This window comes from Hemitrygon akajei, chromosome 10 (assembly GCF_048418815.1).
Source record: "Hemitrygon akajei chromosome 10, sHemAka1.3, whole genome shotgun sequence".
Taxonomy (NCBI): domain Eukaryota; kingdom Metazoa; phylum Chordata; class Chondrichthyes; order Myliobatiformes; family Dasyatidae; genus Hemitrygon; species Hemitrygon akajei.
The window spans coordinates 38,750,731-38,775,228 of NC_133133.1; the positions used below are offsets into that span (position 1 = coordinate 38,750,731).

General features: G+C 41.0%; 1 protein-coding gene across 1 annotated transcript in view; it reads right to left on the bottom strand.

Moving 5' to 3' along the window:
• Nucleotides 1–17,695: 17,695 nt before the first annotated feature.
• zc4h2 (zinc finger, C4H2 domain containing) overlaps nt 17,696–24,498 on the bottom strand; it is a 42,222-nt gene continuing 35,419 nt past the window's right edge. The window contains exon 5 of the mRNA XM_073058054.1: nt 17,696–22,583. Coding sequence (XP_072914155.1) covers nt 22,470–22,583 — 114 coding nt within the window. The 3' untranslated portion in view covers nt 17,696–22,469. The remainder of the gene's footprint in view (nt 22,584–24,498) is intronic.

Sequence of the window (24,498 nt, forward strand, 5' to 3'; positions counted from 1 at the left end):
GGAAGAGGGTCCTCTAAACCAATGCATTGACAGAGTCAACTGGGAAGGCAAATGTTAAATTGTAATTATATTCTTATCATTAATGAGTCAGACTATGTCCTGCTGAGCACAGTAGACATGGAAAGCTTTGGGCAAATTAATGAGCTTTGATGATCTCATTCTAATATGTACCCACTCTCATAAGGCTCATAAAAGACAACTGAATTATTAGAAGTAGCTCTGCAAGAAGTATGTTTAATTTTTCAATTGAATTTTCTTTCCTTCGCTTATGAAGGGATGTCAAGCTGGGAATCAGCTCCATGGAAGCTGGCTACTGTCCAGTACTTAGCAGAAGTATCCATTGTCTTCCCATAGAAGGAGTATTCACACATTATTCTGCTCTTAAAGGCCATCACATTCAACTCAACACAACCTTCATTTGACAGTTTTCTCTGGGGAGAAGAAAAGAATTCATAATTCTTCCCGGGGAATATTTTTTACTGGAGAGAGTTTACAGTGTAGACAAATACTGCCACCAAGTTTCACACAGCAAGGCTTCACACAAAAATGAATGGCCAGATGATTTGTTTACAGAAAATTTGGCGAGGGGAGACTGATGAATATGTTGCAATGCTGTCAATCAAGCAATACCATGGGGGTTTTATGTGTCCATCTGAGCAGTCTGAGAAGGCTCATTTTAAAGTCAAAATAAGATCCTAGTTAACAGCTTGTGTGACAGACACACAGACTTCCCCCAGGTCCTGCACCATAACATCAATCTAGATTACATGCTCAAGGCACCAGTAAAACTTAATCCCCCACATTCTGAGTCATGACTGCTACTTGCCAGGCCAAGCAAGTATTACGAACTGGCAGTGGGCCATCAGGCTGAAATTTGCAACTTATTTCTACTCCACTTCAATGCCACTGTTTTCCTTAGAGCTGAGATCGTCGGCACAGTCCCGGTGCTGAACGAAAGTTTGTCCGAGATTTGTTTTTATTAGGTTAGTTGGTACAAAGAGCATCCATAGAAAAGAACATAGTCCTTTGCAATATCAGGCCTAAGAGAGCAACAGAGAGCTATGTAGTGTCCTGAGCAACCCCTGCTGCAGATGAGGTGGAGACTGAAGTTGCAATTGCATATGGAGAAGGCATTTATATACGGCTTGATGGCAAATCCAACTGAGACTGATGAGATGTGCTCCCCTGTGATCTTGTAAACTACAAAACTGTGGGATGAACTGTAGTGTATGCAATTGCTTAAATCACACAAACTGTATATCCAACAACTCAAAAATGCTTTTGATAGATCATTGTATTCATGACATTTGCAGTTGCATATGCAGCTTGAGGTTAGGAAGACACTTAACCTATCACTGGGTCCACAGGTTATTCCATATCATCAAGAGCTGCAGGAGTTGGATTTACAGTGCCTATAAAAAGTATTCAACGTCCCCTCCCCGGAAGTTTTCATGTTTTGTTGCTTTACAGCATTGACACTAACCAACAGAAAGAGACTCTTTCATGTCAAAGTGAAAACAAATCTCTACAAAGTGATCTAAGTTCATTACAAATATAAAGCACAAGATAATTGACTGCAACTGTATTCACCCCCTTTAAGTCAATATTTAGTAGATGTACCTTTTGCAACAATTATAACCTTGAGTCTGTGTTGATCGGTCTCTATCAGCTTTGCACATCTGCAGACTGCACTTTTCCCCCATTCTGCTTCACAAAACTGCTCAAGCTCTGTCAGATTGCATGGGGATCATGAGTGAACAGCCATTTCAAGTCCAGCCATGAATTTTCAATTAGATTGAGGTCTGGCCTCTGATTTGACCCCTCCAGGACATTAACTTTGTTGATTTTTAAGCCATTCATGTGTAGCTTTGGCTTTCTGCTTGGGGTCATTGTCTTGCTGGAAAACAAGTCTCAGCTCTCTTGCAGACTGCATCATGTTTTCCTCCAGGATTCCCCTGTATTTTGCTGCATTCATTTTACCCTCTGCCTTCACAACCCTTCCAGGGCCTGCTGCAGTGAAGCATCCCCACAGCGTGATACAGCCACCACCATGCTTCACGGTAGAGTATGGTGTGTTTTTGATGAGGTGTGGTGTTTGGCTTATGCCAAACATGCATTTAGTCTGATGGCCAAAAAGCTCAATTTTGGTTTCATCAGACCATAGAACCTTCTTCCAGCTGACTCCAGAGTCTCCCATATGCCTTCTGGGCACTGCTAGCTGAGATTTCATGAGAGGTTTTTTTCAACAGTGACTTTCTCTTTGCCACTCTCCCATAAAGCTGCAACTGGTGAAGCACTTGTATGTACGGTCGCTCCCATCTCAGCCTCTGAAGCTTGTAGCTCTTCCAGAGTTGTTATAGGTCTCTTGGTGGCCTCCCTCACTAGTTCCCTTCTTGCACGGTCACAGTTTATAAGGACAGCATGCTCTAGATAGATTTACTGCTGTGTCATATTCTTTCCATTTCTTGATGATTGACTTAACTGTACTCCAAGGGATATTCAGTGACTTGGAAATTTTCTTGTATCCATCTCCTCACTTGTGCTTTTCAATAACATTTTCATGGAGTTGCTTGGAGCATTCTTTCACCTTCATGGTGCAGGTTTTGCCAGGATACTGACTCACCACAGTTGGACCTTCCAGATACAGGTGTATTTTTACTATAATCAATTGAAATACCTTGACTCCTCACAGGTTTGGATGTACAGTAGCTAGGACACCTTAACTAATTATGTGACACCTAAAACCAATTGGCTGCACCAGTGATGATTTGGTGTGTCATATTAAAGGCATGAATACTTATGCAATCAATTATTTTGTGTTTTATATTTGTAATCACTTTGTAGAGACTTCGACACAAAAGAGTCTTTTACTGTTGATCAGTGTCAAAACAGGCCAAATTAAATCCACTGTTATTCAATGTTGCAAAACAATAAAACATGAAAACTTCCAAGGGGTGTAAATACTTCTTATTGGCACAGTATTTTAGAGATACAGGGCTCAGTAATGGTGTCATAACAACAACACTTTCCACAATGTCAGCAAAACAAAAGAGCTGGTCATTAATTTCAGGAAGGAAGGTGAGGAACATGTTCCTGTCTACATCAATGCTGTTGAGGTTAAGAAGGTTGAGACCAACCACATAGATGCTACAGCCAAGAAAGCTCACCAGCATCTCTACTTCTTCAGGATGCTAAAGAAATTGGCATCTTCTCATCAATTGTTACCAATTCTTATCAATGCACCATAAAAAGCATCCTCTCCAAATGCATCATGAAGTGGTATGGCAACTGCTCTGCCAAAAATCACAAGAAACTCTCAGCATATAATCAAAGCCAGCCTCCTATGTATGGATTCTGTCTATGCTTCATTCTGTCTCTATAAAGAACCCAACAAATTAAAGACCCCACCCCAGGCGTTTTCTCTTCCCTCTCCTCCCATTGAGCAGATGCACTTATAGGCAGGCTCAAGGAGAACTTCTATGTCAAAGACTATTGAATGGCTTCCTAGTCTGATAAGGTGCCCTCTTGACCTCCCAATCTACCTCATTATTGTCTATCTACACTATATTTTCTCTGTAGCTGTTACACTGCATTGTTATCTATATTCTGCATTCTGTTATTGTTTTACCTTGTACTACTCTTGATGCACCATACAATGAATTGATCTGTATGAACAATATGCAAGACAAGCTTTTCCTTGTGTTACAGTATATGTGACAATAATAAACCAGTTCCAATCCAGTTGCAATTCCAATTTCAATTCTTGGTTTGACCTTCACTACCGAAGTACATTTTTATTTGTTTCAATAATTATGCTTTTAATTAATTAACACCTAACAATGTATTTTAAATAATTTTATGGCTATTTACTGATATCTGCTTCAATTGTTTTAAATGCCTCTTCTCAGATATTTTGTATCAATTAATGAGACCTTTGATAGCAAACCTTTGGCAATCTTAGGGCAGGCGTCTAATTCTACTGCCTGCAGTACAGTTGCAGTTCATGAACCTCAATACTTTGTCTGTCAGCAAGACCTCGAAGTTACCAGAAGCTGTGTAGCTGCAATAGGTAACTACAACCAGCCACAAGACCATCATTGGGCCTATACTTGAGACATGGGCCATCCCAAATAGTATGCAGTCCATTGCGATTAAGTGTAATAAATTCTAAGACCACATACAGATATACAAACTATGATTATGGATAGGTGGTTTTTAAAAGGAGCTGCTGAAGTTAAATGGGGCCCTATTCCACCTCATTGAATTGTAAACTTGTTCTTTCTTCTCTGGATGCTATTTATTTCCAATATTATAACGTTTGTGTAAGACTTGCACTTTTTTAGCATCAGGTTGTCTTAGTCTTATTAATGATTTGTTGTTGTTCTTCAGTCGTTAATTCGAGTCCGACTCTTCATGACCTCATGGACTCCTGCACACCAAGCCTTCCTGTTGGAAACTGCATCTCTAAGATCCCCCTAGGTCATACACATTGTCTGAGTAATGCTATCTGTTAATCGTAGCCTCGGTCCTCCTCTCCTCCTTTTACCTTCTGTTTTACCTGCATGAGAATCTTCTCCAAGGAACCCTGTCTTTTCATGATGTGGCCAAAATATTTCAGCTTTTGTTTCATAATCAATCAAGCCTCCTAGTGAGCAGTCTGGCTGTATTTCTTCAAGTATTGACTTGTTGGATCTTCTTGCTGTCCAATGAACTCTTAACACTTTCCTCCAGCATCCAAGTTCAAAGGCGTCGATTCCTTTGTATTCAGCCTTACTAATAGTCCAGCTCTCACAGCCATACATCACAACTGGAAATACTATAGATTTGACTATACAGATCTTCATAGACAATGTTATGTCTCTGTTCTTCAGTACTTATGACTTATTAATGATATATACATCAAATGGGAGAATCGTCTTGCCTTATGACAATCCAGAAGGAAGTAAATGAAAACAAGATTTTTAGAGATTCTAATTCTCTTGGGCTACTCGTATAATTAATTGTATTGGGATGGAACAATATCTTTCTTCAATGCACAATGATTATTGTGTGGTTGACTAGCATCTGATCAGAATTTTCATTTTGCCTCAATCTTGTGCTTTGATTGTGGAAAATATTTAAGTGCTTGTGGATAGCAGATGGTTATTACCCCAAACCCTGGATGAATTTTAAGAAAGGCCACATATGAAATATTTAATAAGCGGCAATATTCTGTAAGCAATATTTTTTAAAAATCTTCTGGCAATTTTAATTCCTCATCTGTGCTGAGAGTGTGATAAAGCTGCAATTCCCAGAAGCTGCTTCCTCCAAAACATTGTCACTTGGCAAGACATTCCGATCAAACTACCAGATTAGACTGATTTACTCTCTAAAGTACTCTGCTGAGCAGAAAATGTTTGGAGAAGCCGTTGCAGGAGTTTGCTAGAGAGACAAAGGCTTACCATATTTAAATTTTTGTTTAGTGCAAATTGGAAGGTCCCACATAGCTTCAAGGAGGTGATATGCAAGTCCCCACTATGACCTAGTGTCATGGAGCTAAAATGCTTATTTCTCATTCACTATTCAAAATCAGCTGGACATTAGTTGACAAAAAAAGTCTGATTGTAGACTATATGTAGGTTTGAGAATAACACATTGTTCACTGAAACACTGGCTCTCCTTTATTTTTTCCAGCCTTACTTTATTCTTACTTTTCAAAGTCATGCATTAAGCAATGAGTTTCATTATTATAATAGAAGAACTATTCTTCTAGAATGAATATGCTTCCACGTTCTGCAGCAATGGGCTGTACAGGCAGCACTTAACTGCAAATGTGCTTTTTAAAGAAACTACAGATGCTAGAAATTTGAAACACAAAATGGATAGTGGTAGAAACCCTCAACAGGTCAGGCAGTACCAGTAGCAAGGGAAACAGAGTTAACATTTGCGTCAAGATCCATTTGGGGAAGAGAAAAAAACAATTTATTTTGAAGTGCGAGAGAGACTGGAGGGACGGATATGGCTAAGGAAAGGGTATGGGTTACTGTTTGGGTAAGTTGTTATTGTACTTCAGATGGTGTGACATTTCAAAGCAATAAACGCCAAAAGAGAGTGAAAACACAAAAAAGGAACAATCAGGTTGTGAATTAGAGCTGTGGGACATGCTCAACAGGTCGGAAGAGAAAAATTGAGCCAATATCACAGATGGATATCTTGCAGCTGAACTGGACAGAAATAACCAATTACACATATAGAGTAAACATGTTATTAGAGTTATGGAATTTGATATTGAGCCCAGAAGACTGCCACATGCCGAGATGGTAGATGATTAAGGATCAACTTTATTCACCACATGCATTTACTTGTACTCGATGTGTTGGTCAGGGAGCAACATGAAACAAAAAAACAACGACATTCTACAATTATAAAGAATTCTGTAAAAATAAAGCTAGAGGTTAAAGTATGGATAGGAAATAAAATGTGCATAAATACATAAATACCAGCATATATTTACAATGAGAACAGCATTATAAAAAGTAGTTTTAAACGCTTACAGTGCAGGGCTGTAACAGGGGGGAATAGATAGAGGATGGGAGGGGTTGCTAAATAGAATGGTCGATTAGATTAACTGTCTGGGAGAAAGAAGCATTTAAAGTGCCGTGAAGTTTGTGTTTTAATAGCCCTATGGTGTTTTCCAGAAGGGAAATGTTTGCAGGGTGATAGGGTCTGCCTGCTTCTTTGCCCTGGACACATACCTGTCCCTCAGGCTTACAATGGACCTTATTAAAATGGACGGTGCAGAGGCTGGGGGGGGGGTGGTGGAAGGTGAGAACTAAATGAGCTTTCCCCTTGCACTGCCCAGTGCAGAGCTTCACAGACAGGTAGGTCAGAATGGGATGGAGAACCAAGGTGAGTTAGCAGTGAGCTCTGACTTGCCACGTTAGACTGAACGCAGATGCTCCATGAAGCAGGCATCCGATCAGTGTTTTGGATTCTCTTATTTAGACCACTCGTACTGCAAGCGCCAGAGGGAAGAAATGGAAGTGAATTACTGCTTCACTTGGAGAGATTGTTTGGGTCCGTGGATGGTGGAAGGATACGTCTTGGTTTCTTTCCGTTGCATGGGAAAGTGGTGTAAGAAGGGAAGTGAGTAGTGAAGTGGACCTGGAAGTCCCCACAGCAATGGTCACTTCAAAATGCTGAGAACACAGGGGAAGGGAAGATGGACCTGATGGTTCAATTTCAATGAAGCCATTGCAAGCATAAACATCAACTTCTCTAAATTATGGTAATTTCTGCCCCTCCCCTTTCTCTCTTTTTCCATTCCACATTCTAGCCCCTCTGCAAAAGGTGATCTGTTCAATTCAAAGGCTGGAAGGTCAGGACAATGTCCCGACTGAGGCACACTATCCTTACTCTGTCCAAGAGGAGAAGGAATGAGAGCAGATATAAGGGAAATTCATGAAAATGTGACAAGTACTCTGTCAACCAACGGAGAGTAGAAGCCACCATTCAGGAAGACACCTCGGAAACACCAATGTGGAAAATTGCATTATGAGAGCAAATACAGAAAATACAGGGGAACTGCGAGAATGGAACAGACGCCTTACAGGAGGTAGGGAGAGGCAAAATGGAGTCAGGATAATCCCAGGTGTCTGTAGACATGTCTGTTGCTAGCCTGTCCTCTAAAATGGAGAGAGGAAGATGAAGATATGGAAGGGAAGAATTAAGGATGAAGTATGAAAGCTGGGGGAAAACTGGCAACAAAAGTGGTGAAATTTTGGATTTCTACTTGTAAGCAACAAAGATACAGTCACTAATGTACTAAGAAAACAGTGGAGGAAGTGGTCTCCAGTAATTCTGAAAGAAACCCACAAATTCCACAAAACATTAGTAATGTTGTGGGCCCACAGAAACTCCCATTGCTATACCTTTGATTTGGACAGAGTAACTGGATTAAAGGAGAAGTTCTTCAATATTTCACAAGCTCATATGTAAACAAGTGTGCTGGTGTGGGAGATCTGGTTGGACTCTCAAGGAAGAAGCAAAGCAAAGAAGCAAGGAATTTAGAGGGACTTCGAGGGATTTTACATCCATGGTTAAAATGAGGTGGTTGGGATCAAAGTTTTAGAGGGTATTAGAGATGCTGTGGCTGTGGGAAGGGACTAAACCAGAGAGAGGATGGAATCAATTAAAGAGAAAGAAAATTTGATGGGGTAAGAGTAGGCTGAAATAATGGGTTGAGTAACAAATTAAGCCAATGTCACAATATAGCTTCTTATAGACAGAGAGAGTAAGTTAGCTGAAGTTATAGAATTAGATATTGCATCTGGAAGGCTGCATTGAGTAATGACAGAAGATGAGGAGTTGCTTCTCAAACTTTTACTGGGCCTATTATGACCATGCAGGAGGCCACAGACAGATTGGTCAGAGTGGGAGTGGGTGGTGAAATAAAGCAGTAGGTAACTGGGAATTCTCTATCAGTTTGGTAAACTGAACACAGCAATAAAACAGTGATCCATTCTGTATTTGGTGACCACATCATTTGCACTGAACACAATGCACAAGGTTGTAAGCAATGTAAGGTGTAGCTTAATCCATGTCATCTTCCTGAAGTCAACAGCTCATTCAAGATTCATTTGAGAAAATCAGTCTCCGGAGAAGCAGACTTAACAGTACCATACTTTGAGAGCCAAGGTTTCTTAAACTAACTGAAAGGCAAAATGTAACACACACATCCAATGTCAAGTTCACCAAATGCTATGTTTGCAAACTGGTTTGCATATGCACCAAACTACAAGTACAGCATACAGAGCAAGCAAACTTTGGGTGTTCCATCATTGATCAAAAATTCAGTGGACTGCAGTCGTGATTTGGCTAATAATGCAACTTCAAGGATGAAGAGGTCTGTAGCTTCCAGACATGGGTGACTTGGCAGGTCTTACCTTCCACATTGACCATGACAATAGATTTTTTTAATCAAAATAAACTTTATTCATAATTAAAATATGTTTACCAGAATAAACTGTGCAATGCCTTTTCATTCTTATATTCATAGACAACGAGTTAGTAATGTTCAATTACATTTTGTAAAACTAGTAACTCCATTGCCACTCAAGGGACCCCCTTGGGTGGTGCATTACTGCAATAATTAAGGGGCTTCCTCACCCAGCCCAGCCTCTCCCTGTCCAGGAGTGGAAGAACCTTACAGTGTAGTCCTTCCACACCGAGCCCTCGGGGTGACTGCACCAAGCTTCAGTGCGTCCCTCAGCATGGACTCCTGCAGCCTGGAAAGTGCCCGTCAGCAGCATGGTTCTATGGATCTCTCAATATCTGTCAGACCAACAAGCTTTGGGTGGACCAATGGGTGTCGTTCACTGTGTCGATGATCTTCCAGCAGTAGCTGCTGTCTGCCTCTGGGTATGTCCCTGGAAAGCCTTAGATCAGAGTGTCTTCTGTTACGCAGCTGATTGGAACGGACTACGACACATGCCCTTGCATCTTTCTCCACACCCTCAAAGACGTCAGCAGCCACCTCATCCCCATTATGGTCCACTCGGAGGCAGTGTACAATAGGTGTGATGTTCCAGGTGTGCAGGAAGGATCTGAATGGCAGGCTCAATGCCAGCCAAGCAAGGTCTTAGTGCCTGTTGGTGAGATCTGGTGATGAGGAATTCTGCCAGATGGTTTGGACAATCTGCTTAGGGGACCACCCCACTGTATCCATTGAGTCAATCTCCTGCGGAGTCTGCAAGATGTTCTGTGCTGACCACTGCCTGGTGGACTTGCGGTCAAAAGTGTTAAGCTGAAAGAACTTTTCCACAAAGGATGGGCAGTGCTGGCTGGGATGTTGTGTGGCAATGGGGCCAGACCTATGCTTTACAATACCGGGGACTGATAGAACCCCAGCACATAGTGGTACTCGGTGCCCTCACACAGCCAAAGTGGTCATCAGGGTGATGGTACATTGTTGTCCATAGGGTCCAGACACACGGCTCGTGACTCAAGTGACTTGATCTGTCTTGGATCCCTAAATGAACCAAAAGACTGCCCAGGCAATTTCTAAGCTGCAGGAGTGGGGATCAGGCCACATCTACGCCAAGTACAGCAGTCCTGGGACACGTCACACCTTCTTCCCATTATTGTGGAGCTTTGTCAAAATATTTATCAGTACAAACAGTGAAAGGAGCACTAGCTGTCTGAGGAAATCGTGATTATTGCTTGGGATGCAAAAAGTTGGCACATTTTCTGCTTGATAATCAGTAGTCAAAGATTAATTGAGTATTGCAGTCCTGAATAATTATTGGCAATTATTCATGTTAGCACCTGCCATCTATTGCAAAAGTTTAACAACTCGAATTAATGGGCCTGTACAAATCATACTCGTCTAAAAATTTCTTGCATTTTCTGGGTGCGGTTTGATTTAAAAGCTAAATGGTGCCCCTTAGTGGCGAAAGAAAAGAATTACAAGGATGTGAGAAATAATTCAATAATTATCAATTGCTCCTAACAATTTCTAATTCAAACTTGAACTCTTAACATGTTACACTTTATATGAAATGAATTATTCTGAAGCACAGTGGGAGAAGGATTAGATTCCATTGGAAAATGTGCACTCCACTCTCAATGCACAAGAAATGCAAACCTGTTTAATTTGAAAATTGCTACTGCAAGTCAGGCGCATGATTGTATCACTAACTAACTGTGTTGCTTATTGCATTATCGCATTTTGATAAGATGCATTTTCAGGTTAACTGGCACTAGTCAAACCATGAATACAATACTTAGAGAGTGGAGCTCATTGCTTCAAGCCGCTGCTGGGAGTTATTTCACAGGTTGTTGGAAAGTGAGAAGGAAAACACACTTTCAGAAACAGGACTGGACATGTTCGCTGGAGAGGAAGAGAGATGTCCTCTCTCCCAAAGCCCCTGTATTATCCCTAGACCCATTATGAATAGTCATTGACCAGTGGCAAATGGTAAGCAGCTGTAACATATGAAAAAGATTCATGAATTTACTCACATGGTCAAGATTGAATTGAATTAACTTTATTTCTTACATCCTTTACATACATAAGGAGTAAAAATCTTTACGTTACATCTCCGTTTATGTGCAATGTGAACAAAGTTCGCAACTACAACTGTTGTGGGTTGTCTACACCACTCTCTGCAGAGCCCTGCGATTAAGGGAGGTACAGTTCCCATACCAGGCAGTGATGCAGCCAGTCAGGATGCTCTCAATTGTGCCCCTGTAGAAAGTTCTAAGGATTTGGGGGCCAATACCAAACTTCCTCAAACTTCTGAGGTGAAAGAAGTGCTGTTGTGCCTTTTTCACCACACAGCTGGTGAGTACAGGCCACGTGAGGTCCTCAGTGATGTGGATGCTGAGGAACTTAAAGCTGTTCACCCTCTCAACCCCAGATCCATTGATGTCAATTGGGGTTAGCTCGTCTCCATTCCTCCTGTAATCCACAACCAGCTCCTTTGTTTTTGTGACATTGAGGGAGAGGTTGTTTTCTTGACACCACTGTATCAGAGAGATGACTTCTTCCTTGTAGGCCACCTCGTTATTGTTTCAGATTAGGCTAATCTATGTAATGTCATCGGCAAATTTAATTAGCAGATTAGAGCTGTGGGTGGTGACACAGTCATGGGTATAACAGGGAGTAAAGGAGGGGACTCAGTAAACAGCCCTGGAGGGCTCAATAGAGTCAGAGGGGTGGAGGCGAGGGAGCCCACTCTTACCACCTGCCAGCGATCTGATAGGGAGTTCAGGATCCAGCTGCACAAGGGAGGGTGAAGGCTGAGGTCTCTGAGCTTCCTGCCAAGCCTGGAGGGAATTATAGTGTTGAATGCTCAACTGTAGTCCAAGAACAGCATTCTCACATAGGCATCCCTCTTCTCCAGATGTGTAAGGACAGTATGTAGAGCTGTGGTTTTTACATTGTTTGTTGATTGGTTGTGCCGGTAGGTGAATTGTAGGGGCCCCAGTATGGGTGATAGCAAGCTGAGGATGTAATTCTTAACCAGCCTCTCAAAGCATTTGCTTATTATTGAGGTGAATGCGACAGGACGCCAGTCGTTCAGGCATGTTACCTTGGTCTTTTTTGGTACAGGGACAATGATGGATAGTTTGAAGCAGAAGGGCACTCTACACGGGGAGCGAGAGAGATTTAAAATGTCAGTAAGCACACCTGCCAGTTATACTGTGCACATCCTGAGTACCTGCTAATGTCCAAGCAGTTTCTAAGTATACCTCCTTTGAATTATTCTTACTGTGATCTGCACTGTAATTCCCCTTAAGTAATGTATTTTAAATCAATTTAATTATCTACAAATTTCACATCTTCTGAAGACTTGGCAGATCAAGCTGATACAGAACCATTAAGTGGATCACCATGGCCGGAAATGAAGCAGGAGGGGTGGACACCATCCAGGCTGAAATGCAGTAGGAAGAGGCCCCCTTTACCCAGCATCTTGTTAGCAAATGTGCTGTTGCTGGAGAAAAAAAATTGAGGACCTGAGGGCAAGATTGCTATATCATAGGGAAATGAGAGATTGTTGTATTCTATGTTTGAGTGAGACATGGTTATCTCCTGATTTAGTGGATACAGTGGTCAGACTTTGAGGCTTCTTGATCTATCGAATGGACCAAGCTGCTGACTTGAAAAAGGTAAAAGCTGAAGGTGTATGTTTTATGATAAACTCTCAGTGGTGTTCCGATATGGCAATTTTTCCCTGACCTTATAATGGTCAAATGCTGTCCATTCTATTTACCAAAGGAGTACTCCTCTATAGTCCTGACCTCCGTTTACCAACCACCACCAGCTGACTATAATCGAGCACCTGAGGTACTGCATGATGCCATTTCCAAACAAGAAACAGTCCATCCTGGCGCATTTTAAATCATAGTGATTTCAAACAGGCTTGTTTGAAGAAAGCCCTGCCCAGTTACCATCAGCATATAACCAGCACCAGAGATCCCAACACACTAGACCACTGTTACACTAAGATGAGGAGTCCCTAGCATTCCGTGCCCGGACCATGTCCTTCTCCTACCTGCATACAGGCTGAGGCTGAAGAGCAAAGTTCCAGAGATAAGGACAACAAAGAGGTTGCCACCAGAAGCAGTGGAGTGGCTACAGGATTGCTTTGAGTTGGTGGACTGGGGCGCATTCAAGGACTCATCTGTGCAACTGAATGAATATACCATGATTGTCAAATAAGCACCAAAACCTTGGCCTGAATACTTCCTTGTGCAATTGCATCTTCCATTTCCTTACTTGTGGATCCCAGTCAGTTTTGGTTGGCAACAACATTGCCTCCACATACTCCACCAGCAGAGATGCACAGCGCAGCCCCCTGCTCTACTCATTTTGCATTTATGACTGTGTGGCTGAGCACAGCTCCAAAGCCATATTTGAGTTGAATGACAACTCCACTGTCGTAGGCCAAATCAAAGGTGGTGATGAATCTGCATATAGGAAGGAGATTCAAAATCTGGCTGAGTGATGCCACAACAACAACCTCTCTCTCAATGCCAGCAAGACCAAGGAAGTGGTTATAAACTTCAGGAGAAGGAAACCAGAAGTCCATGAGCCGGTCCTCTTTGGAGGATCAGAGGTGGAGAGGGTCAGCAACCTTAAATTCCTTGGTGTTATCATTTCTGAGGACCTGACCATGGCCCAGCACGCAAGCGGAATTATGAAGAAAGCATGGCAGTGCCTTCCTCAGGAGTTTGTGAAGATTTGGCATGGTATCTAAAACTTTGACAAACCTCTATGGATGAATGGTGGGAAGTATATTGACTGGCTACATCACAGCCTGGTATGGAACACCAATGCTCTTAAATGAAAAATCCTGCAAAAAGTAGTGCGTATGGCCCAGTAAATCCCTCTCTACCATTGAGCACATCTACTTGAAACACTTGCACAAAAGCAGCATCCAGCATCAAGAACCCCCACCAACAGGTCATGCTCTCTTCCCGCTGCTGCCATCAGAAAGGTGGTACAGGAGCCTTAGGACTCACACCACCATGTTCAGGAACGGTTATTACCCTTCAACTATCAGGCTCTTGAACCAAAGGAGATGACTTCACTCAGCTTCTCTTGCCCCATCATTGAAACATTCCTACAGCTTATGGACTCACCTTCAAGGACTGTTCATCTATTTTTCCTCAATATTTATTGCTTATTTATTTGTTTTATTATTATTTCTTTCTTGTAGTCTTTTGTACAATGGCTGAATGCCCAACTTGGTGTGGGCTTTCATTGATTCTGTTATGGTTATTATTTTATTGTGAATTTATTGAGTATGCCCACAAGAAAACTGAATCTCAGAGTTGTATATGCTGATATATATGTATTTTGTTAACAAATTTACTTTGAACTTTAAACTATACCACTAAATTTTCCTGCTACTTATGAGGGGGAATATCTTTAGACGGAGCATAGTGAATCTGTGGAATTAATTACCGCAGATGGCTGTGGAGTCCAAGTCATTGGTGGTTGATAGGTCCTTGATTATTAAGGGTGTCAAAGGTGACAGGGAGCAGTCAAGAGAATGGAGCTGAGAGGAAAAACATATCATCATGGTCAAATGGTGAAGACTTGATGAGCCAAATGGCCTAATTCTGCTTCTTTATCTTATGGTCTATGCTTGACCCTACTCACACCCAACACTTAACTAACAGCAATCTCTATCAATCACAGTTCATATTTAATGTTCATGTGCCCCATTTGACTCAGACATTTATCATTACTCCAACACTCACCCACACATCTCAGCTTACATACACTTCCAGCTATTCACGTTTATTGGGCCCATCACACAGAAACCGCAGAACACTCAGCGGTACACATTTCTCGCTCTTTCAAGACAGTCTATCAACAATAATAGACTGGCATTGACCAATAGCACGTCTGTTGTGTATTTGATATTTAGTGATATTTGAGTAATCTTGTAACTATATTGTTGGATTAAGCATTCTTTGTTGTTTATATAATTCATTATGATTATATGTAAAAATACATGAATTACATATGTCATGGCACTACCATGTGATAGATGTACACCTTGCTTAAAGTAAACATGAACAAAGACTCACATTTCAGACTCCCATGTCTTCCTCTGAATTTGTTTAATGTTTTGAAGTTACAAAACATCGCAGTGGTGATGAGGTATTTTTTAAATGAACCCGAGACAGACGCCAACCTCTTGAAGTGCAGTGAGACATTCAAGTTTTTTTAAAAAGCAGTGCAGCATTTGTTATTTGGAAGGGAAGACACAACAGAGTTTTTAAAAAGGTAGTAAACGGGAACATTCACATGTTCATAAACATTGAGTACTGGGTGATAATAATCATAAAAAAGAGCAGAATTGGCTGGCTACATTGGAAAGATAGATATGTTTGATTGCTCAATGGGAAACTGGTTCATGTATACTGAGCTAATTGATTAGTATTTTGAAGCAAATGAAATAGCCAATGAGAAACAATTACCAATTTTGCTGAGTTTATTAGATTTAAAGGCATACAGCTTGCTTCAAAGTTTAACTGCTCCAACCAAACCAGCTGAAATGAACTTTGCTGGTATTGTGAAAGTAATAGGTACATTTAAAACCAAAGCCATAGATGATTGCAGAATGTTTTAGGTTTCATCAGCAGAAATGTAAGGAAGGGGATTCCATTTCAGTGAATGTAGCTAAATTGAAGAAGTTGTCTGAGCATTGTCAATTTGGTCACGGTCTTAATGATGCACTGAGAGACCATTTAGTTTGTGGAATCTTACAAGAAAGCATTCAAAAATTACTCCTAGCTGAAGCGCAACTGACATTTAAAAGGGCAGTTGAAATAGTTGTGTCAATGGAAACAGCAGAGATGCAACTGAGTTGCAGGCAGGAATGAAAGTGAGAGTGAACAAAATTGCTGTCTAAACAGAAACCTTCCTGTCCAAAAGAATTATGTTACCATTGTGGCAGGGGCTCATGATCACCAGACCAATACAGATTTAAAGATTAAATTTGCAAAAAATGCAACAAAGTAGGACAGATGCAAAAGCATGTCAGGCAAATAAAAATAAATGGACTGCTCAGCTGAAGATAAAAAGTCAAGTTGCAGTTTCAAAAGAGCACTAATCCGCATGCTGTTGATGAGAAGTCTGATAATAATAAGAAATACAGGACTGGGTAGCCCTAAGATTTTCAAGAAGAAAACTAATAATAGACAAGAAATATGGCTTATGCCAGAAGAGAATGGCAAATTAACAAAAATGGAATTGGTCACAGGTTTACCTGTTTCAGTCATGCGACAAAATGAGTTTGAACGGCATTTCAAAGATACTGAACTGAAGCCTGCAGATATCCAACTCAGAACTTATACTGGAGAAAAGATAACTCCTGTGAGAATGACATTCGTAACAGTGAAATACAACAACCAACAAGCCATATTCGGCTCATATATGGTAAAAACAAGGAGGACCAGCATTGTCAGGGTGTGATTGGCTGAGACAATTACAACTTGTTGGAGATCCATCCACCATTTGCATTCCACATCACCTGCAATAAAGTCAACTGAAAGTGAATTAAGAAAGGCATTGGATAATGTCATATCTGTCTCTATGCTGTACACCATGAACCGTTGCCCTACAGAGGGCAAACAGGTGCTGGTGCCAAACTCTGTGCCTCTGGTTGGAAAGCATATTGAACCAGGGAAGGACCATGCTGTTCGGAGAAATCATTAAAGTGACGAAAGCAGTGGTCCGACTACAACAGTTTTGTAGGCAGCATCTATGAGAAAGCTTCTGATATGTTAATCAGGCAGTTACTGGAGAAATGTGGCTTGGTTTTAAGCTGGAAGAGCTCAACGAGCTTCAGGAAAGTTGCAAGTATTCAGCTTTTGTGAATATGAAGAACCAGAATCTAATCTGCGTGCATTAAAATTATTGCATGAACTTTCAGTGGGAGACAAAAAGCTACTTGTAAAAGTAGGTGCAAAGGCCAAAGCCCAGATGGATGAATGGAATGCCAAAAAGAAAGGAGACACTGGAGATACAAAAACAGAGGATTCATCAAGTGATGTCATAGATGAGGAAACCAAGAGGAGAGATCAAATTATAAAGGGAGCAATGGAATACTCCAGTGAACTAGATGCACTTTCCCAAGATCAAGATGCACTAACTAGAAGAAGAAAAAGAAGAAAGGTGTCCAGAGCTGTCTGAACCACTTCCTGCAGTCTCAGAGTCAATTTCTGCAACCAGATGAAGTCCCAGAACCGGAGATGGTTTTCACAGCTACAAAATCTCACCTCCCAAGCAGAGTGATTCCCCCTATTCAGGAAAGCTGTTATCCCACAAGAGTAAGAAAGCCTCCACAGTGGATAAATCCTTAGGCCTGCATGGGACAATTTAAAAGTTGAATATGCTGTGGATGTCTCTACAGTAGTTGCATTATATTGTATACTGTGTATATAGTTGAGATGCATTCTCTGTTGAGCTGGAGTTTACAGCTAAGCAGGGAGGATGTTGTGCATTTAATATTTCAGTAATATCTGAGTAATCTTTTAAATATATTGTTTGATTAAGCATTCTTTGTTGTTTATATAAGTCATCATGTTTATATGTACAAATACATGAATAGCATATGTCATGACACTACCACATGGTAAATATACACCTCGCTTAAAGTAAACATGAACTAAGACACATAACTCTCCACTCTCGTTTTCCTTTGAATTAGTTTAATGCTTTTAAAGTTACAAAACACAACCATCTCCATCAGTTCAGTGGCCAAGTGGAGAAAATAGTGGCCATCATTGGAATAGTTGCCAGAGTCAATTAAACTGCAGCAGATGCTTATTTTTCAATAGTTCAGCTAACATCAGTGGAGAGAGAAGCGGTGTTAACATTCCAAGTTGACCTCTGAAAGAACTTGAACCCTGTATCTGTCTCCATAAATACCACCTGACCTATCTAATATTTCTAGTATTTTTCCAGACTTTGAGTATCTGATGCACGTAACCCGTCTTGCTACATCCTCTCAACCCACAGTCTCGTGATTTGTAAAATGCAGATATTTTAAACTCTTAGCCCTTTCTGCTTTCAGAGAACCAGGAATATACATTATTACTTTATTCATTGGTGGATCAAACAACAATGGAACGTGTAGATTTATAGATTGTGACATTTATTGCCCTTGGGAAGGTGGGAGTGAGATCCTTTCTTTACATGCTGTGATCCACCCAGCGAAGAGTCCCCCAGGTTGATATTTTAGATCTCGTAATATTGAAGGAACAGTAGTATGGAACAAGTCAGAATAATATGTAACTTTGAAGATAAATTAAAAGTAATAGGCTTGCAGTACACCTTCTGCCTTTGTCCTTCATAGCAAACCTAAGTGTACCCCACTCGGAGTACTGTGGTCACCTCACTACAAGAAGGATGTGGATATGATAGAAAGAGTGCAGAGGAGACTTTCAAGGACGTTGCCTGGATTGGAGAGAGTGCCTTATGAAAATAAGTTGAGTGAACTCTGCCTTTTCTCCTTGGAGCGACGGCAGATGAGAGGTGACTTGATAGAGGTGTATAAGATGACAAGAGGCATTGATCGTGTGGATAGCCAGAGACTTTTTCCCAGGGCTGAAATGGGGAAGTAGGTATGGAGGGGACGTCAGGGCTAAGATTTTCACACGGAGTGGTGGGTGCATGGAATGCACTGCCAGCGACAGTGGTGGAGGTGGATACAATAGGGTCTTCTAAGAGACTCTCAGATGGGTACATGGAGCTTAGAAAAATAGAGGGTTATGCGATAGGGTAATTCTAGGCAGTTTCTAGAGTAGGCTACATGGTTGGCACAACGTTGTGGGCTAAAGAGCCTCTAATGTGCTGTACATTTCTATATTCTATGTTCTATGTATGAACAACTGTTAAAGAAGTTTTTGTGAATTGCTAAGTGTAATGTATAAATAGTTCATACTGTAACTTCAAACAACCAAGGAGAAGATGCCTTTGATGCTTTGCCTCGATATCTTCTTGGCCTGCACTCATCCAAATACGTTCTCACTCCTGACTTGTCTTGAAGGTGATGGCAAACCCTCGAGATGTTAGGAGGCAAGTCATTTGCCACACTGCTCCTGTAACTATTCTATTTATGTGGCTGATAACCCCAGGATATTGACAGTGGGGGACTACGCAATGGCATTACACACCAAATGTAGCTGGTTAGACTCCGACTTGCCAATTATCGGTTCATATCTGAATGTCATCAAGATCTTTTATTGAATAGACCGCATGATTTGAGTAATTGCTAGTAGATTTAAAACTATTTAAAGCTTTTCACTATAGGAAAGGTGGAATTGGATTGGGGTTGGACTAGGAATTGAGTGTTTCAGTAACGCAGAGGGCTAAGTCTGTTTTCCATTGGGGAGGAACGGAAATAAATATTAAAAATAAGATAAAGCAAGGTGCTTAGACTTAGACTTTGGGTAAGGGGAAGAGATTTAGAAGGGAATGGCAGGTATCTAGAATGCACTGCCTTGGAGAGTGGTGGGAGAGTCTAGATGAACATCTAAACTGCCTAGCTGTAGAAGGCTGTTAGTCAAGTGCTGAAAGGTGAGGTTAATTCAGGTGGATCACTGGTCAGCATGACTGTGTTTGACCAAATGGCCCACACCCATGATGTACAACTCATTCCTTCAAGGCACTCTGGCATTGTTGTGCTGGGCGTGAGCTAATTGACCACCAGTGGCCTCTTTGATCTGCACAAGACTTGGAACTGTTTCTATCGATTGGAAAAGGTGGTGTGTATTATGTTTACAAAAACTTGTTACTTACATTTCTTGTCCTAAATAATAATTCTAGAATTGACTACTAGATTCCTATCTTGTACAATAAAGCATAGCATAATTAAAAGAGCAATGAACTGATTCCATATAATCGAATCTTCTGGGTTTTATTTAGTTAAAAAAAAACAATTTTGAACCACAAAATATTTACAAATGAGCTTTGAATATGGAATTTGGATAAATGCCTTCAAAATACAGATAAACATTAGTGTTTCTCTGTGATAAAAAGGCACATTGCAATTACAAACTTTGGAATCATTTCTTTAATGTTCTGAATCTATTTGGTTTCACTGAATAGCCTAGAAATTATGCTGTGCAGTATGATTATAAATCAGGAATTCATATCATAATTTCCTACTCGCATTTAAAATATGAATCAAGAGTACATTTTCAATAAAGCACTTTCATGGATTCAGGATATCCTAAAACGTTTCACAGAAAGTAAAACTCTTAAGGAAAAACCACTATTGGAACCTATAAAATGTAACATTAACTTTCACACTGCAGATGCCTACAAAAAACAATGGGGAGTAAGTGACCTTTCAGCAAATGATGATCTTTCCTGGGATTTTTGCATCATCTTGATCCTATATCTCAACTTTAAGAAGACAACTTTCACAGCGGTGATAATATGTTTAACTGTGTAGACTAGATTAGATTAGACCCTACAGTAGTACCAGAAAGCCCTGGAACAAATACCACCACAGATCCTCACAAGAGACTTGGAAGATCAGCTGGAAGGATAGACACACTAACACCAGCGTACTGGAGGAGGCCAACACAAACAGAATCTCCATGTCACCCGGACGCTGAGCTCACATCTCCCCAATCTCCCAGTTGAAGGAAAATCAGCAAGCCCTGGTGAACAAAAGAAACAATTCAGTTCAGCATGGGCCACCAAACCCTCAAGACCTTCTACAGGGGCACCGAGAGCATCCTGACTGGCTGCATCGCCGCCTGGTCCAGGAACTGCACCAACCTCGATCGCTGGGCGCTGCATGCAGAGAGTGGTACTGATGGCCCAGCACATCAGTGGATGTGAACTTCTCTCCATTAGGGGCATTTATAGTAGCAAGTGCAAAGAGAAGGCCTGGAAGATCATCGAGGACACCAGTCACCCCAACCATAAACTGTTTCAAACTAACAGGCTAAAGAACAGCTTCTTTCTACAAGCCATTAGACCTTTAAATTCACTTGTCTGGACATTGCAACAGAGTCATAACGCAAAGATTTTTACTCCCTCACATTGTGGGATGGATGTAAGATTTAGATAAATTCTATTCTATCAAAATTAGCCTGAAGAAACACAACTTTACATCTAAAAACTGGGAAGACATTGCACTGAATAGATACACCTGGAGGAAATCTGTTCAAGAGGGAGCTGTGCTACAGAGAACGACCTATGTTGTGTCGCACACAACAAGCATCAGCTGTGAATGGAGAGACTGAGTAACCAAAAGAGCCAGCCACTAACCACAGCCACCACTTACCCTTGCTCACACTGCATCAGAACATGTGGATCCTGCACTGGCCTCTACAGCCACCTGCAGACTCAACAATAGACAGCCCCTTAGCGGAACATCATACTCGACTTGAGGGATCGCACTCCTACTAGATTAGACCTACAATATTTTGACGAAGGTTGAGTGACTAATCTTTGAACACAACTGGTCACATTAATTCAAAAAAAACTTTAAGCAATCATCTGGTAACATGGCACTGCGCAAGTTCTAAGTTTAACACCACAAAACAAAATAATAAGCTTAATAAGAGAGTTCAGTTTGTGCAGTAGTCAGTCTGTGCTAGTTCCTAGCCATTATTCAGAGCACACAGCCTCACCTGGTGAACACGGGGAAACATTTCCTGCTGTAAAGCATCTTCCTGCTGGTGATTCATGAATCCCACCATTAGGGAAGGTGCATCTATAACTGAAACTGGTTGAGGTTTGGTTCTCATCTATGGGACGATCTCTTACCTCAGAGGGTGCTAGCTGGCCTCACCACTCCATGGCTAAGGAATGGAGAAAGCACTGACGGTCCTACATCCAGCAGAGTAACCATCTGAACAGAAACCAATTCAGCCACGACAATGCCACCATCAAACAGTCTGATCGTACCCACTACTTCATTTGGCAAGAGGCAGCACCATCATTCATGGAGGTGTTCCCAATAAGGAATAAACATATCAAAATAGCTTATGATTTGTTTGTAGCAACAAATGCTTTTCCTTCCCCAAAAAAGTGATAAATAATACACAGCTATCAATATGATTAATTTAACTGACTTACTCAATTTCAACAAACATCTAATTGTGATAGGATTAAAATCTACAAGCTAAACATAACCAGGTGTACCATTTTTCTAATAGTTCAGGCTGACTACTTTACCATAACACTACTTGTAATACTTTTTCTTCTGTCAATTAAATATCTATGTGTTCATATTTAAACAATCTGAAATTCTATTCCACACTATTTGAAACACATTTTATCGATAAGTTGCACTGGCATAAGATTCATTTTCTAAAAATTAAAATACAACTTGTGCTTACAACACATGAGAATATAAAATAACTACATAATAACACTTCAGTTTCCACAAGTAACATTGCCACATTTAAACTCAAGTCATTTTGTGCACATTTCTATCGAGTTTTTATTCGTCTTGTTTTCTCTTGGGTTTCTTGGGATTACGGGACCGGCTTTTTGCTTTGCAAAGAGGACAGATAGGAGCATTCCGATGGATTTGCTGATGACAAGACAAGCAAGCCTGAGGATGGAAATAGAATGGTTAGTCATATCTCTGTATCGACTTAGATGTTACTATCAGAGAATCATCATTACTACATTGCTGGGCTATTACCATGCACGTCACAAAAAATGCATTGAAAAAGACATGAAATACAGGCAATGCTCTCAAATTGGCCCCACAACTCACAGCACTTGCATAGTTGCAAAGTTTAATATCATCAGGTCTAAATGGTCTCTTCAGGCATTATCTAAGTTACCAAAAATAGAAAATCCAATAACTATATCACCATGTGTTTTATTGGTCAAGAAGCTATTAAAGACTTTTCACACATTCTTTTGTTCATTCTGTATTCTAAGAGAACTATATCTTATTCTGGTGAATAACATAAAAACTGTAATGAAGCTACGATCTGGTTTTGCAAAAATCTAACCAGCACTCCTGATAGTTATTTCATCTGATCCGGCTCTGGCAGCACTTTACTACAATGGCATCAACTACTCAACACACTGTCTCTCACTCACCCCAGCCAAAGGTTAAATGTACATGCCAAGACATCTATCAGAAGTCCATTCACCATCATCACTCCTACACAAAATGTCCAGCATTACAAACCAGGCCTGAATCCCTAGACATAATTATTCACCTTTCTCTGCCTTTATAACCAAAGGATATGAGAAGAGCAGGTCACCATTCATCTCCTGATCTCAGTTTCACCTTTGTTCTTTTAAGACCATAAGACATAGGAGCAGAATTAGGCCATCTGGCCCATTGTGTCTGCTCCGCCATTCAATCAAGGCTGAACCATTTTCTTAAAAAAATCTTTTCCTCAACCCCAGTTCCCAGCCTTCTCCCTGTAACCTTTGATGCCATGTCCAATCAAGAACCCATCAATCTTGCCTTAAATACACCAACAACTTGGCCTCCACAGCTGCATGTGGCAACAAATTCCACAAATTCACCACCCTTTGGCTAAAGAAATTTCTCCGCACCTTTGTTTTGAAAGGGCGCCCCTCTATCCTGAGTCTGTGCCCTCTTGTCCTAGACTCTCCCACCATGGAAAGCATCCTTTCCACATATACACTGTCTAGGCATTCCAACATTTGAAAGGTTTCAATGAGATTCCCCCCCTCATCCTTCTGAATTCCAGAGCGTACAGACCCAGAGCCAACAAACATTCCTCCTATGATAACCCTTTCATTCCTCTAATCATCCTTGTGAACCTCCTCTGGATCCTTTTACCTCACTGCCATGTCCCTGCACTAAAATTATATCACTTGATTCCCTTCATGGTCAAAACTGAAAAGTATCCAAACACCAGTCACCATCCTAGCTGGAATTTTCAAAATAAGCAACAGGATAAGGGCTCCTCCAAGAGGACCACAACCTTGTCATTGGTTTGGAGGCTTGTGTGCCTCAATGATCTGGTGAGCTATGTTGGCTGGTGTGAGGGATTTATGCTTTGGCACTTGGTAGGTTCACCCATGCCAAACAGGTCAAAGGACAGAGGCCAGACTAAGAGTGGTCCACCAGTACTCCAGGTTCAGGGGTTCAGCTCAGGGCTAACAACCCTGACTAGTAAAACAAAACTGTTGCGGAAACAACAATGAAGAATCTTTCTGCGCATGAGTGCAACGGTATTCCTGAGTCTCCACCCAGGACTTGCATGACAGACAGTAGTGAAAACCGAGAGGAAGCTACTGACATGATGAAAGAAACGTGAACACTGCCAAAGATGGAGGACCTTCATTGCTGCCCTAAATACCAGTGGTGTAATGGGCAATAAGGGGAAAAGAGCAATTTACCCCTACACCTCCATGGGGCCAACATGATGCAACCTTAATCATAGCTGGTCTCCCGGGGGAGATGTAGGGAAAGAGGAAAACTGAACATTTAAAACTGAACAACTTACGCAGAAAATAAATACAACAACAAT